This window comes from Falco cherrug, chromosome 2 (assembly GCF_023634085.1).
Source record: "Falco cherrug isolate bFalChe1 chromosome 2, bFalChe1.pri, whole genome shotgun sequence".
NCBI lineage: Eukaryota > Metazoa > Chordata > Aves > Falconiformes > Falconidae > Falco > Falco cherrug.
The window spans coordinates 8756440-8769542 of NC_073698.1; the positions used below are offsets into that span (position 1 = coordinate 8756440).

Genomic DNA, 13103 nt, shown 5'->3' on the forward strand with positions numbered 1-13103 from the left:
CTCAAGGCTTGTATTCCTTTCTGACAAAGTAGGCCAGATAGTTGTTACTTTAAAAAAAATAAATATTTAAATACCAACTGAGGGAATTGGATATAGAAGATCACTGCAATCTTTATGGATTCAGTGCTAGGGATTCAGTTGGACTCTATCTTAAGGGTCTTCTCCAACCAAAATGCTTCCATGAATCCACAGCTGCCTGAAAGGATGTTGTAGTGAGGTGGGGGTCAGTCTCTTCTCCCAGCAACAAGCAATAGGACAAGAGGAAACAGCCTCAAGTTGTGCTGGGGGAGGTTTAGATTGGATAGTAGGAAAAAATTCTTCACTGAAAGAGTAGTCAAGCATTGGAACAGGCTGCCCAAGGAAGTGGTTCAGTCCCCATCCCTGGAGGTATTTAAAAGCTGTGTAGGTGTGGTGCTTGCGGACATGGTTTAGTGGTAGATTTGGCAGTGTTAGGTTAGTGGTTGGACTTGATGATCTTAAAGGTTTTTTTTTCAATCTGAATGATTCTATGATTCTATATCAGGTGAGGTCACTGTACAGCAAAGGAGTTAAATTTAAAAAATAATCTTGCTACTTCGGTGTCCTAAAGAGAAAGCCTGGTATGATGAATTAGGTAATTTAAATCAAGGAAGCTGAATTGGATGAGTTCTAGACCAGATAAAATAAAGGCCAGGAGAGTACCAAGAGAACTATCTATTAATAGTCCTTGTACTGTGCAGTATCTGGTTTGAAGTTTTCCTCTCATTGGAAGAAGCTTGCCCTGATGTTTATCTAAAAAACCAGACAGATTTACAAGATGTTTGGCATCTTTCTGATAAGAATAATGTTACCTTAATTGTGACATACCCATATGCTGAAGTAGCAGATTGCATTTCCCTCCACTTAGAGGTGCTGACTAAAATGCCTGTATGTGGAATTTCACCAGATTAGTTATGCTAAGTGAAGATTTTTTTTAGCAGCAGCGCAGCTGACCTACGTGTTAATGGTACAATAGTCTAAATATTATTTTGTTTAATTTTTTTATTAAAGATGCAGGTTTACAGTGGCTTTCCAACACATTTCATTTGTGCAGCCCATTAAAAAATCTTCAGGATGCTGCTATGTTGAAAAATTGGCTGAGTGAAACATGGGTAAACTTGGCTATGGTGAACTATCCCTATAAAGCTGACTTCCTGCAGCCTCTGCCAGCTTGGCCTATACAGGTAACGAGAATCATTGTCTTGTAGAGTTGATCATTTGGCTTAACCAATTCACTTCTCTCCTAGCCTTGTACCTTTTCCTTTATTTTTGTCTCTGTAGAGCCCATATGGCTGAAAAAAAGAGAACCAGGGCAATATCTTCTTGTGCATTGACTGGTTTGTTGCCTAACTGCCATTTGTGGGGCTAATAGGTTGCATCAAGAGCCCAGCAGAAGAAGAGTGCCAGGAATGACTGAAAAACCTCAGCTGTCCTCGGGTTGTTCTCGAGGAGCAGAAATGCTGCAGAAAAAGCACATGCCCTTAAAACTTCTGATGCCAGGCTTAGCTGACAGTGCTTGCAATTGAAGAGAAAGTTTTGAGCCAATGTCCTTTTTGATGTGGGAAATGTAGTGACAAAGGAAATGCAGATCCCCACAAATGTATTCCTTGCAGGGTCACTTCTCAAAGCAGAACCACTTCTTCACACTTGCAAACCTTCCTTTGTGCAGTTCTATTTATTGGCATTGCTTTCTCCAAGATTTCTGTTTTCTTGGAGTGTTTTTGGTCTTTTAAGACTCCGGCTGAATTTCCCTACGTGGCTTTGGGTTACTGTATATGGAAGGTGAGGCAGATAAGACACTAGTATTTTTGGCTAGTAGATAAAATTTTTTTTCCTTGTGTAGAGCTAGCTGTCTGATGGAGGTAGGGAGGGACATTCACCTGTCCTGTGTGGGTGGCTGCAAAGGGCAGTATGAACACCTTGAAAAATATTTCTGCTTTCTTATCAATCTGACACAACCTAAGAAATGTGCTCACCTTCACCTGTGTCCACGCTATCTCTGACTGAAGTGTAAACTAAAATGGAAGAGGCTGCTGCTCGACTGGACAGTGCTAATTAATGTATGAAATGGGAGTTAAGCTCCTCAGATACTTAGTTCTGAAACAGAAGCTCTAATCTGACTCTGAGGCTGGGAAAGGGGAGAAAAAGTGTGTTTGGGTATCTGGATATATATGCATGTTTAACCTGTTTTCTTTTGCCGGCTGCCAGTACTATCTCTGAAATACTGTTTTCTGTCTTACTACATGATCTGAGCTTCAGATACAGGGCTGTAGCCCTCTGCTGTGCAACCTCTAATTGTGGAGTTAAGAACTGATGGCTGAGCTAGCCAGACCATAAAACCTATTTGGAATGACAAAATGTGGAAGCTGGGCTCTGATGTTGTCTATAGGGAACAAGGGAGGGATCAGTTTCCTAGCTTCCATAATGAAAACAAGGGAAAAGATTATACAGGGGAGGGAAGGATAGTAAGTCCACTTCTGAGACAGGGTTGTTCAGCCTGGAGAGGAGAAGCTCCAGGGAGACCTTGTAACAGCCTGCAGTTCCTAAAAGGAAGCTGGAGAGGGGCTTTTTACAAGGGCCTGTAGCGATAGGACAGTGGGGAGTGGCTTTAAACTGAAGTAGGGTAGATTTACATTAGATACTGGGAAGAAATTCTTTACTGTGAGAGTGGTGAGGTGCTGGAACAGGTTGCCCAGAGCAGCTGTGGATGCCCCATCCCTGGAAGCATTCAGGGACAGGTTGGATGGGACTTTTGATCAGGTGTTCCCTGCCCATGGTAGGGGGTTGGAACTAAATGATCTTTAAGGTCTCTTCAAACCCAAACCATTCTATGACTCTTGGAAGATGCATGGTTAGCATTGGCCTTGAGCTGTGCCTGTGCTGCTGTCCTTGGAGCAGTACTGGAGTTGTAGTGCATCCTTTGCTCCCTGCAGAAAGAAACTGGGTTCTTCCAGTTGGCTGGGAGCTCAGATTCACAGCTTTTTGCCCTTCACCGTTCTTGTATTAGTCCTAACTCCATGGGAGCAGGGGTAAGGAGAAAGCCTTGTCAAAGAGAATATTTTCACATTTGTTTTTTTTAATGTTTTAACATTAAAAAACTTCCTGGGGCAGTAGTTTTTCTGGTTTTGGTTGGTCTTGTTTTTTCCACTACTTGTATCCTCAGTTAAGGTTTTGAATTAAACTTTACCTGAGATTGCTCTTAATTTTTCACAGGTGAAACAGTGCCTTGTTCTACCACCTCATTTTCTGAACACAAAGTAGTAAGAATTTTGCAATGCAGTACTACTGTATAAAAGAAATTTGAAATATTAGAGCTTTCCTTACATGGATTTTTCCATTTGTACTACAGCAAACTGCAGGGAACTCCAACCTGTACCTGGAGCTTCTTTGTTATATATATATATATATTTGCATGTGTTACCTTTCATTACAGAAAAGCTAAATATTCTTTAAGTATCATCTATTTTATTGCATGTGGAATGGACTGAAAAGCTTGGTGAATGAAATATTAAGGTTGTACTAATTTTTAAAGTTTTTTTTAATGAGGAAATGTAAAGTTTCAGGTTCCATTTACATAGTGCATGCTACTATGATGAATATGGCTTTTTATGATAATGCTCAGGGCATATCATTGCATAGAAAGATGCTTTCTGGAAGTGGTCTGACTAATTTGAGAATTGGGTAACTTGAGAAGAAATGTATATCCTATCAAGTGTAACATTAATCTTTATTTCTTATAGATTTAGACTCTTCTTTCTGTGTTGCAGGAAGTCTGCAAGTTCTTGAAGGATCCCACTCTCTCTGACAAACTGTTGCTGCAGAATGTTTTCCAGGCAGTAAATCTATACTACAATTACTCAGGAGAAGCCTCATGCTTAGACATGTCTGAGACTGCAACAAAGAATCTGGGCCAGTTGGGTTGGTACTATCAGGTGTGCACTCTATTCTTTATAAATTGCAGCTTGATGAGATTTTTGAGCTAGAGGTGGTGAGAATTGTCAAGTAATTTAGCTGTCAATATATTGTCAGATGTAACTGATGTATGGATGACAAATGTAATCATGAAGCAAGTATGATTGTAGTGGGGAGGGCAAGGCAGAAGAGAAGCAACTTTCTCAGGTTTAGGTTCAGTCTTCATTATCTAGGTAATTGTTGAGTTTCAGCTGTTTATATAGACTGGTAAATGATGTGCAGCAGCATCCTGGTCTTCTAATTTCCTTCCTCATCCCAGGCATCCACCCCAATTTGTGCATGCAAATATGTCAGGATACTGATGTTGGTACTGATTTCTTTTAGCTAAAACTGTTTATCCTGTAGCTTGCCGAGACCCAGCCTTTCCCATTAAGTAGGTAACAAAACTACACATCCCTGTGGTAAGTGGTCCAGGGCATTCTGCACTCCCCATCCCATTTACTAAGCACGTGCAACGCTTCCATACAGTCTCTCTTCTGAGGAGCAGGGCAGCTGCTTCCAGAAGCAAGGTGTTAAGGATTTAATGTTCAGGTAGTAACTGTGTGCTGTTGACTACTGCCTCCTATGTATTTTTTCTGCACAGCCCTAGATGTGTGGGCTTTATAAGTTGTCCTCTGTGACAGGGAGGGAAACACCATATGGGTAACAAAGAATATGGCAACTGGGCTCATCAAAACAACATATCCACTCTGCAGCTTGTTCTCTGCCTGCTTCTGAGGGTACGTGGGGAAGGGGGCAAGGAGGAACAGACTGTGAGTTAGGTTAGTTGGCATGGTGAGGGCTGTGTTGCTTCCAGGATATAATTTTTCTTTTTTAGCTAGTGTCACTAAGGTGTCAGAGTATAGTTCCTGTGAAAGGTGAAACTTTTCCTTGGTGTCGATGAGAAGGGCCATAAGGAGGATCTGGGGAACTACAGGCCTGCCAGTCTGACCTCAGTGCTGTCATACAGCACGTACAGGACAACCAGGCAGTCGGGACCAGTAGGTGTGGATTTATGAAAGGCAGGTCCTGCTTGACTAACCTGAATCTCCTATGGCAAGGTGACCTGCTTAGTAAATGAGGGAAAGGCTGTGGATGTTATTTACCTGAGCTTTAGTAAAGTCTTAGACACTGTTTCCCACCACATTCTCCTGGAGAAATTGGCTGCTCATGGCCTGGGTGGGTGTACTGTTGGCTGGGTAGAAAACTGGCTGGATGGCTGGGCCTAAAGAGTGAAGGTGAACGGAGAGAAATCCAGTTTGCAGCCAGTCGCCAGTGGGGTCCCCCAGGGCTCAGTACTGGGGCCAGTTCTGTTCAGTATCTTCATCGATGACCTGGACGAGGGGCTGGAGCACACCCGCAGTGGGTTTGCAGAGGACACGAGCTGGGGGCAGTGTGACCTGCTGGGGGGCAGGGGGCTCTGCAGGGGGTCTGGGCAGGCCGGGCCGAGGGGCCGAGGCCAGTTGTATGAGGCCCAACAGGGCTGAGTGCCGGGCCCTGCCCGTGGGTCACACCAGCCCCCCACAGCGCTGCGGGCTGGGGGCAGGGGGCTGGGAACTGCCCGGCGGGGAAGGGCCTGGGGGGGCTGGTCGGCAGCCGGCTGGGCATGAGCCCCCAGTGTGCCCAGGTGGCCACGGCGGCCAGCAGCGCCCTGGCCGGTGTCAGCAGCAGCGTGGCCAGCAGGGCCAGGCAGTGCCCGTCCCCCTGTGCCGGGCCCTGGTGCGGCCGCCCCTCGAGCCCTGGGCTCAGCGTTGGGCCCCTCACCCCCAGGCAGACCCGGAGGGGCTGGAGCGTGTCCAGAGCCGGGCAGGGGCTGGGGAAGGGGCTGCGGCACAGCTCGGGGGGGGCAGCTGATGGAACTGGGGGCGTTTAACCCAGAGAAAAGGAGGCTCAGGGGGGACCTTATCGCTCTCTACAGCTGCCTGGCAGGAGGCTGCAGTGAGGTGGCTGTCTGTCTTCTCCTGAGTAAGAAGCGACAGGACAGGAGGAAACAGCTTCAAGTTTTACCAGGGGAGGTTTAGATTGGAGATTAGGAAAAATGGTATTCGCCAAACGGGTGATCAAGCATTGGAACAGGCTGCCCAGGGAAGCGGTTGAGCCCCCATCCCTGGAGGTATTTAAAAGCTGTGCAGATGTGGTGCTTAGGGACATGGTTCAGTGGTGGGCTTGGCAGTGTTAGGTTAATGGTTGGGCTCGATGATCTTGAAGGTCTTTTCCAAAGTAAACGTTTCTATGATGTTTTGACAGTAATTACTTATCAACTGGTGTTTGACCTTTTTTATTTAAATACTGCACTAACAGCTATTGGACAGTCTCCTCGGAATACATCTTGTTTACCCTGCTCTTTTTCAGGCTTGCACTGAGATGGTGATGCCCATGTGCACAGATGGTGTCAATGACATGTTTGAGCCTCAGAAATGGGACTTTGATGCATTTTCAGACCAGTGTTACAGGTTCTGGGGGGTGAGGCCACGCCCCTCTTGGATTCTTTCTATGTATGGAGGGAAAAACATCAGTTCATACAGCAATATCGTTTTCAGGTGAGCCTTATTTCATCTTATAGAGTGGAATCTTCTACCAGTTTAGGTTGTCAGTGCAGAGAGCCTGTCTTATAAGTATCTAACAGGTCTGTCTCCAGCACTTCAACTGATTAAATGGTTGGCTTGCTTTGTGTTGCTCTTTAGAGTAAAATGGTCAATCTGCAGTGGCCAAAGAAGTCAACTGTTCCGTTGCTGCCTGTGTGACTCTTAACAGAAGAATCTGGTTTGGGATTCTGCCAAACGTAATCTTCCCACGTGGATTCCTTATCTTGTGGCCAAAGTCAAAGTTTCTCATGCTGGTAAATCAGTCTAGCTTTTATGAAGCCAAAGCACTGTCTCTTCCATGTAAAAGAAAGCCTAAACAAGCTCTAGCTATAACACAGGATCTTGGTCACAAAAATTATTGCTCTGAGTGATAGCCTTGTAGAAGGGCTGGAGTGACCTTCATTTTTCCCTTTGCAGAAAAGAGGGAAATAACTTGGAGTTTTCCTATTATTGGCAATTAGACAAGTTTCAACAAACTTGCTTAAGTTCCAAATACAAATAGATGTTTCTGTTCTAGCAAGGTGTACTGGTAATACAACAGAAGTTTGTCTGAAACATCTTTGTATGTGGACTAAAGGTGAAAGAAATGTTTCAGTCTAGTGTAAAAACTAGTGCATGCTGCTTGCTCTCTACTCAGCCTTCACTTATTTTTTAGGTTAAACTCTGCTTTCTTTAAAGGGAAGTTTGTGTAGCTGTAATTTTGCAGTGTGGCGATAGAAAGTTTTGAGCAGTTAAGTACTGGCTGATCATAAAGTTTTGATGTGGTAGGGAGGCATTTAATAAACCCATTGAAGCCTGTGCTTCAGGAGTTCTGACTTGTACTGATTGCGCACTCTAGGCAGCTCCTGGATATATGTTCCTCTGTGCTCTGGTTAAAATTGTGTGAGGGACTTCAAAAAAACAAAAAAAAAGCAAGCCCTACCACTTTTTAAACAAAAACACAACTCTGAATTAGTCTGTTAGACTTGGTGAATAGGTGTGTATTTTAAAAATAGGAAGCCATCACTTGAATTGGGGATTATTCTCCAGATTTCAGCTGTTAACGTTGGTCTGTTTGGCTCCAAAGGCCTGTTGCCTCCCTCTTGTTTGCCTCTTGCTGTTTCTGTCCCAGCAGGGTATCTAGTCTAGTGAGAAATTCCATCCTTTTTTGGAAAACTTTTTAATAAAAAAAAAAATTGTTGGTTTAACTTAATTTCTGCTGCAGTGTTGCTCATTTCCAAGGCTTCACAGCTCTGTACAGTAGAAATCTACTTTGTAAGCGATAGACAAGCAAACAAATCTAAAGTGTTTTAAGAATTTATGCCAGCTGAAGGAGCTTGAAATGAGAAAAGCTTGAAAGCAACCAAATGAATGAAGAAGTGCTGTACACACAAAGCTCTGGATCTCAAGCTGGGTTGTTTCTCTTCAAACAAATACATTGTCAACACTGTACATTTTATATAAGAGCCTTTTATCCCTGAGCACTGTGGAGTACTTTACAAAAAATATCCCTATGTTTACCAGGGGATGTGGCTCCCTGTGGGGTGAAAAGGACTGTGTTTCAAGTGTCAGGCAACTTGCACAACAGTGTAGCACAAGAAGGGAAAAATACTCAATCTGAAAAGGACCACTGTAGGGTGGATTTATCCAGCCGCAGTGGGATTTGGCCACGATGCTTAAACTGGTGTGGCTGCTTCTCCCTCTATGAACAGCGCATCACTCTGCAGATTCACACTGTTGTATGTATCGCATGGTATCAACACAAGAATCTCCATTGCTACTTTGGTACCTTCTTGGAGGTACGTAGTGTGTGAGTGGGTACTTAGGCTGTAGGCAGATACTGCTTGCCTGTCCTGAGCAGCGCATCTTTATTAAAAAAATAGTTTGAGGAAAATGGGGTTTTCAGAACCCTGTTTGCCCATTCTCTTGCAGCAGTTTCCACTCCTGATACTCTTGCTGGAACATGCTGTGTACTTGGTGTAGAAGTGTTGCACGGTGGTGGAAATGGCATTTAACACTGTTCATGCATGGGGTGGCAGAGAGCTTGTAGCAGCTGGTAGTGTCTTGTCACCAACATACTACGATAGTCAAAATCAGCCCAGGTTATTTCAGACAGTATGCAATTTGATGTGCAGTCTAAAAATTTGTATTTTTTTAATCTGGATGGATCACACCTAGGTTGTATGCTTCTAACTTAGGGCACCCACCTATCCAGTTCTGCTCTGGCAGGGAAGAGGCAGAAAGTGTAGGCTCTGTTTTGAGATACTGGATCTATGTGCAGAAGCAGGGATTGTTAGCATAAAGGAGAATGGAGGAAAAGAAGAGATGGCAGAAAAATGCCTGGCTGAAGAGAAAAGGTGAGAGATAAAAGTTAATAAAAGGAAACTTATTTTGTTTCAGCAACTGTGAAGAGTGGGCCTATTAAAGGATGTACAGACTGTGCTGCTAAGATTGTGTAAAACTTGTTCTGAGAAGGACTAGAGGGCTGAGTAGGCTCTGAAGAGATGATAGGAAAGGGAACTGTTTGCTGTGGGATAGGCAGGACCTTATTTATGCTGTCAAGGAAATACGATGGATTGAAAACAGGACCAGCATGCTGATATTTTGCTTTTTTTTTTCTGAAGCCTTATTTGCCTGGCTACTGCTAGAAAGGAATGACAGACTTCTTTATTCTTTCTTTTCTTTTACTTCTGTTTACATTGGGGAAACTTCTGTCCTGCAAGATGGGCAACTGAGTACTTACATGCGCACTTAGCTTTAACACGTAAAGAATCCATGCCATTGGTACTGGTTTACCTGATTCTCTAAAACTATGAAAACTTAAAATTATTTTGTGATGAGCTCTCGATCCCCCCCCTTCTCCTTTCAGCAAGTGTCACTTCCCAGACTGCGTCACTGCCTCTGGTGCCATCATTTGGCAGGAGCACAGAGGACGCAGCCAGAAGCTCCCAAAAAAGCCAGTGTGTGTTGTTTTCTTGTGGCATGCTTAGCTTCCACATGACTGGGACCAAAAAGATCCAAGTTCATGTACATCTTGGGTCTCTCAGCAACTCATCCCTCTGTTGCCAAGGTGCTCTGCTGATTCAGGTGACCTTTTAAATCCAGTGCTTTTTGCATGTTGGGCAGCTCTGTATGCTTTTTGTTTTACAGATACACAATGTTTCTCTTCTCCTAAGTCATCTTTAGAATCACAGAAAGTAAAAAACCAGAGATTCATACTGCTTGTTTGGTGGTTGGTTTTTTTTTAATGGAGAAACAAAGTATCAGTTCAGACCCCATCAGGTTTTTACTCTTAGTTATTTCTACAAAACTCATATTTACTCATTATTTCTTTCTGGTATTTTCTGGTGCTGCCACAGTGGTGTTTTTCTAGCTGCATAGCTGTTAATGTCCAAGGATGTTTTAATTTCTTAGATCCTCCTAGAAGTTTACACTCACATACTCTAGCGTTTCCTTTTGTGGGCAGGTCCAGTGTTTTAAGTGAGGAACAGATCTAGATTTGCATAGTTCCAAAAGTATACAGATGTTGATTTCTTTGTGCAAAAAGATGGATCACATGTGGGAAGAACACTGCGGTAAAGAAAATAAGATGTAGTAGAGATTATGGGGTCAGTTCATTCCCAGCTCTGGAGAGATGCAAAACTCTCACCCCAGCTCAGCCATTGGCATGCTCCATAGACCAGGCATTATCTGGAGCCAGATCTATAGCACAAGGAATCCTTTCAGTGATTTTGGGATAAGGGGGGGGGGGGGGGGGGCGCAGGAAATTGCATGAAATTATTCTGTCACAGAGGAAGAGTCATTTTAGAGTTTCTTGAGGGATAAAAGCTTTATTTTAATATTGCTGTTGCTAGAAATAAAGGGACTAACAGAAGGTCCAAGAATTTCTTTGCAAAACCAGGTTGGCACCCAGCAGAGACAGCAAAAGGTAGAACTTCCTGAAAATTAAACTCTAAAGGGTCTACTTGGTTACTAGTTTATGGCAGACTGAAGAAGGAAAGCAAAGTGCCTTGATTTGGGAATTTGGACGTGTCTTGGTACAGGGCAACCTGACCCTCTTATGGCAGTGACAAGTGGTAGCAGATCTAGTTCCAGAGGCTGTGGCACTACTATAGGTTATCATCTGAGTTGGCAGATCATTAATGACAGAAGCATAGCCTTGTTTAAGCTGCTAGTAGCTCCATACCTCTGTCAAGAGGGCTGCTCTTAACAGGGGTGGGCACAAGCCATTGAGCCAGGGCTGAGGCCTGTTTCTGTTGGTACCTGTGCAAAGCTAGCTGCAAGTGAGCATGGCTACGTTGATGTGAGCTGCCCCGCCACTGCTGACTGCTGTGCAGGTGTACCCTAATGAGGTATTCTTTCCTTACAGCAACGGTGGCCTGGACCCCTGGTCTGCAGGTGGGGTGACCCAGAACATCACAGATTCCCTTGTGGCAATTGTCATACCAGATGGAGCCCATCACCTGGACCTACGCAGCCGCAACCCTTTGGACCCCAAATCTGTGCAGCAAGCTCGAGCCTTGGAAATCTGCTACATGAAGCAGTGGATTGAAAAGGCCAGGTACAGCCACTGAAGTGGTACTGCACCAGCTGTGGCCCGTATATCTCCACTCGCTTTGCTGGGAGTAGGGCCAGGCCTTATCACATGGTAATTTGAACATTTCACTCCTGTTTCCTCACCTGTGTTGCAATGCTAACTGTTGCTTGTGCCTGTGAGAAAAGGAGGCAGCAGATGGATGGAGAGGGTTCTCAGATAATAAACTTTAGTCAAAGTGTGTGGATTGAGCTGCCTGCTCTGGCTTTCTTTCCTCTTTTGCTCTTCTCAAATGCTGTACTATACCATAAAGACTCCCTGTTCTAGGCTTGATGCCTTCCTTGCTGTGCTAAGTGATTGCCCTGACTGCTGGTATATACAGTGGATTAAATGGCAGTGCTGTTGATGATGAAACTCCTGCTGCCTTCAGCGGGATTGAATTTCAGACATCCTCGGCTGGTGTAAACTGCCATGTCAGGGGCATGGAGATAGTGGGGGAACAGAAATCACATCTTACTGTGATATTTGATAGAAAGTAGGGAGGGCATGGGGAAACTGGCTGTGCCATTTGTACAGAAACTGAACAGCCCTTACCCTTTGGAATCAATGCTGGAAAAGAAGTAAATATTTTTCTTAGTTTTCTGGCAGTTTATTAATCAAAGCTGCGTCAGGTGGCTTTTCCATTCTGCACTGTGTTGAATGGTCAGGGCTGGGCCCAGACTCGCTGTGTTGATAACTGGCTGAGCATGCGCAGTCTGCCTCAGGGTTTCATTTCTTCTTTGCCGTTTGTCCTGATTCTGAGATCTGCTGCTGGGATGATAGTTGCCAAAGAAAACGCTGGGTATTTTATGTGTGTGTGTATGCCCCACAAACACTTAGCTCTTTCAAATCGGGAAGCTTTCAAAGCTGTTCTCTTGAAGAGCAAATGTGACACTTGTGCTGGCTAGATCTTATGAAGTGACAAATAATCAGGGCTGTGCCTTGTGTGAGTTCCCCCCCCCCATCCTGTGTATTGTTCGAATTCTGCATGATCTGTTTGCTGATGGCTTTTCAATAAAAGCCTTTTAAAAAAAAAATTGTTTGCGGGACAAACTATTCAAAACACAGAATGCAGCTATCCTCTTGGATCAGCCTACAGACTGATGCTGAGCTCAACAAGCCAGGTGCACTGGGCTTTCTGTAAGGCTTCCAAAACAGACAAACTGCCCTGATTCATGAGACAGCATATCTGACATTAATAAATGGCTGGGGCAGTCCCCTCATTTTCCAGCTTTGGCTTCATTCACACTGAAGCCCTTCTTCAGAAAGGATTCTTTGCAATTTAAAGGAAAACTCCGTTTCAGAAAGACTTGGTTAAGGCTTCTTGTCCCCAGACTCTTAAAACTCCAGTTCTGTTGAAAAGTTTTTCTCAGCTTTGATGTGCTTGATAGTTGAGTATTTTCCTAAGACACCAGGTGGCCTTTTCTGTTTCCAGTCTCCTCCCATCCTCTGGGAACAAAGCAAACCCAAAACTGAAATTTTATCTTTTAAAACACTCTGCATCTTCTTTCCAATGGAGTTCCTGTCATTCCCTTGTGTTAAACACGGCATTTATGTTCAGACTCTGCAATCTGAACCTTTCATACTCTTGAGCAAGGTAATTATCTAAGAGACTGTAAAGAACAAGACTCGAAGAACCATGGGGAAAAGGAAGAGCTATGTAGAATTTGCCTGAAACCTGTTGACTGAAAGCTGTTGGTAATCCGATAGTTCCAATTTTTGGTTCTCTGCTGTAAATAAACTCTAGTCTCTCACTTGTGTACTTTATTATAACATGGTGGGCTTGATTTTTTTTTTGAAACAAAATAGTTATTGTTTTCTTAATCAGCTGGGTTACAGTCAAGTTTTTAGAAATACTGTTGTATCTTCTTGATGTGTTAATCAATGTATGGTAATGTCTGGGTTTGCTGCAAGGCAAGGAATGGGATCTACAGGAGTAAATACAGATTTGTGGATCACAAGTGGTTTAACTAAGCAAGAGGCTGTTCCAGTTGCTC

The 13103-nt window shown here is 43.9% G+C and overlaps 1 protein-coding gene across 2 annotated transcripts in view; it reads left to right on the forward strand.

Moving 5' to 3' along the window:
• PRCP (prolylcarboxypeptidase) overlaps positions 1–12902 on the forward strand; it is a 33319-nt gene extending 20417 nt beyond the window's left edge. Inside the window, exons 6-9 of one of the 2 annotated variants that reach the window (XM_055701497.1) lie at positions 1030–1202; positions 3786–3950; positions 6322–6509; positions 10903–12902. In XM_055701497.1, coding sequence (XP_055557472.1) covers positions 1030–1202; positions 3786–3950; positions 6322–6509; positions 10903–11107 — 731 coding nt within the window. In that variant the 3' untranslated portion in view covers positions 11108–12902. The remainder of the gene's footprint in view (positions 1–1029; positions 1203–3785; positions 3951–6321; positions 6510–10902) is intronic. The other variant, XM_055701498.1, reaches the window with a different exon arrangement.
• Positions 12903–13103: the final 201 nt, after the last annotated feature.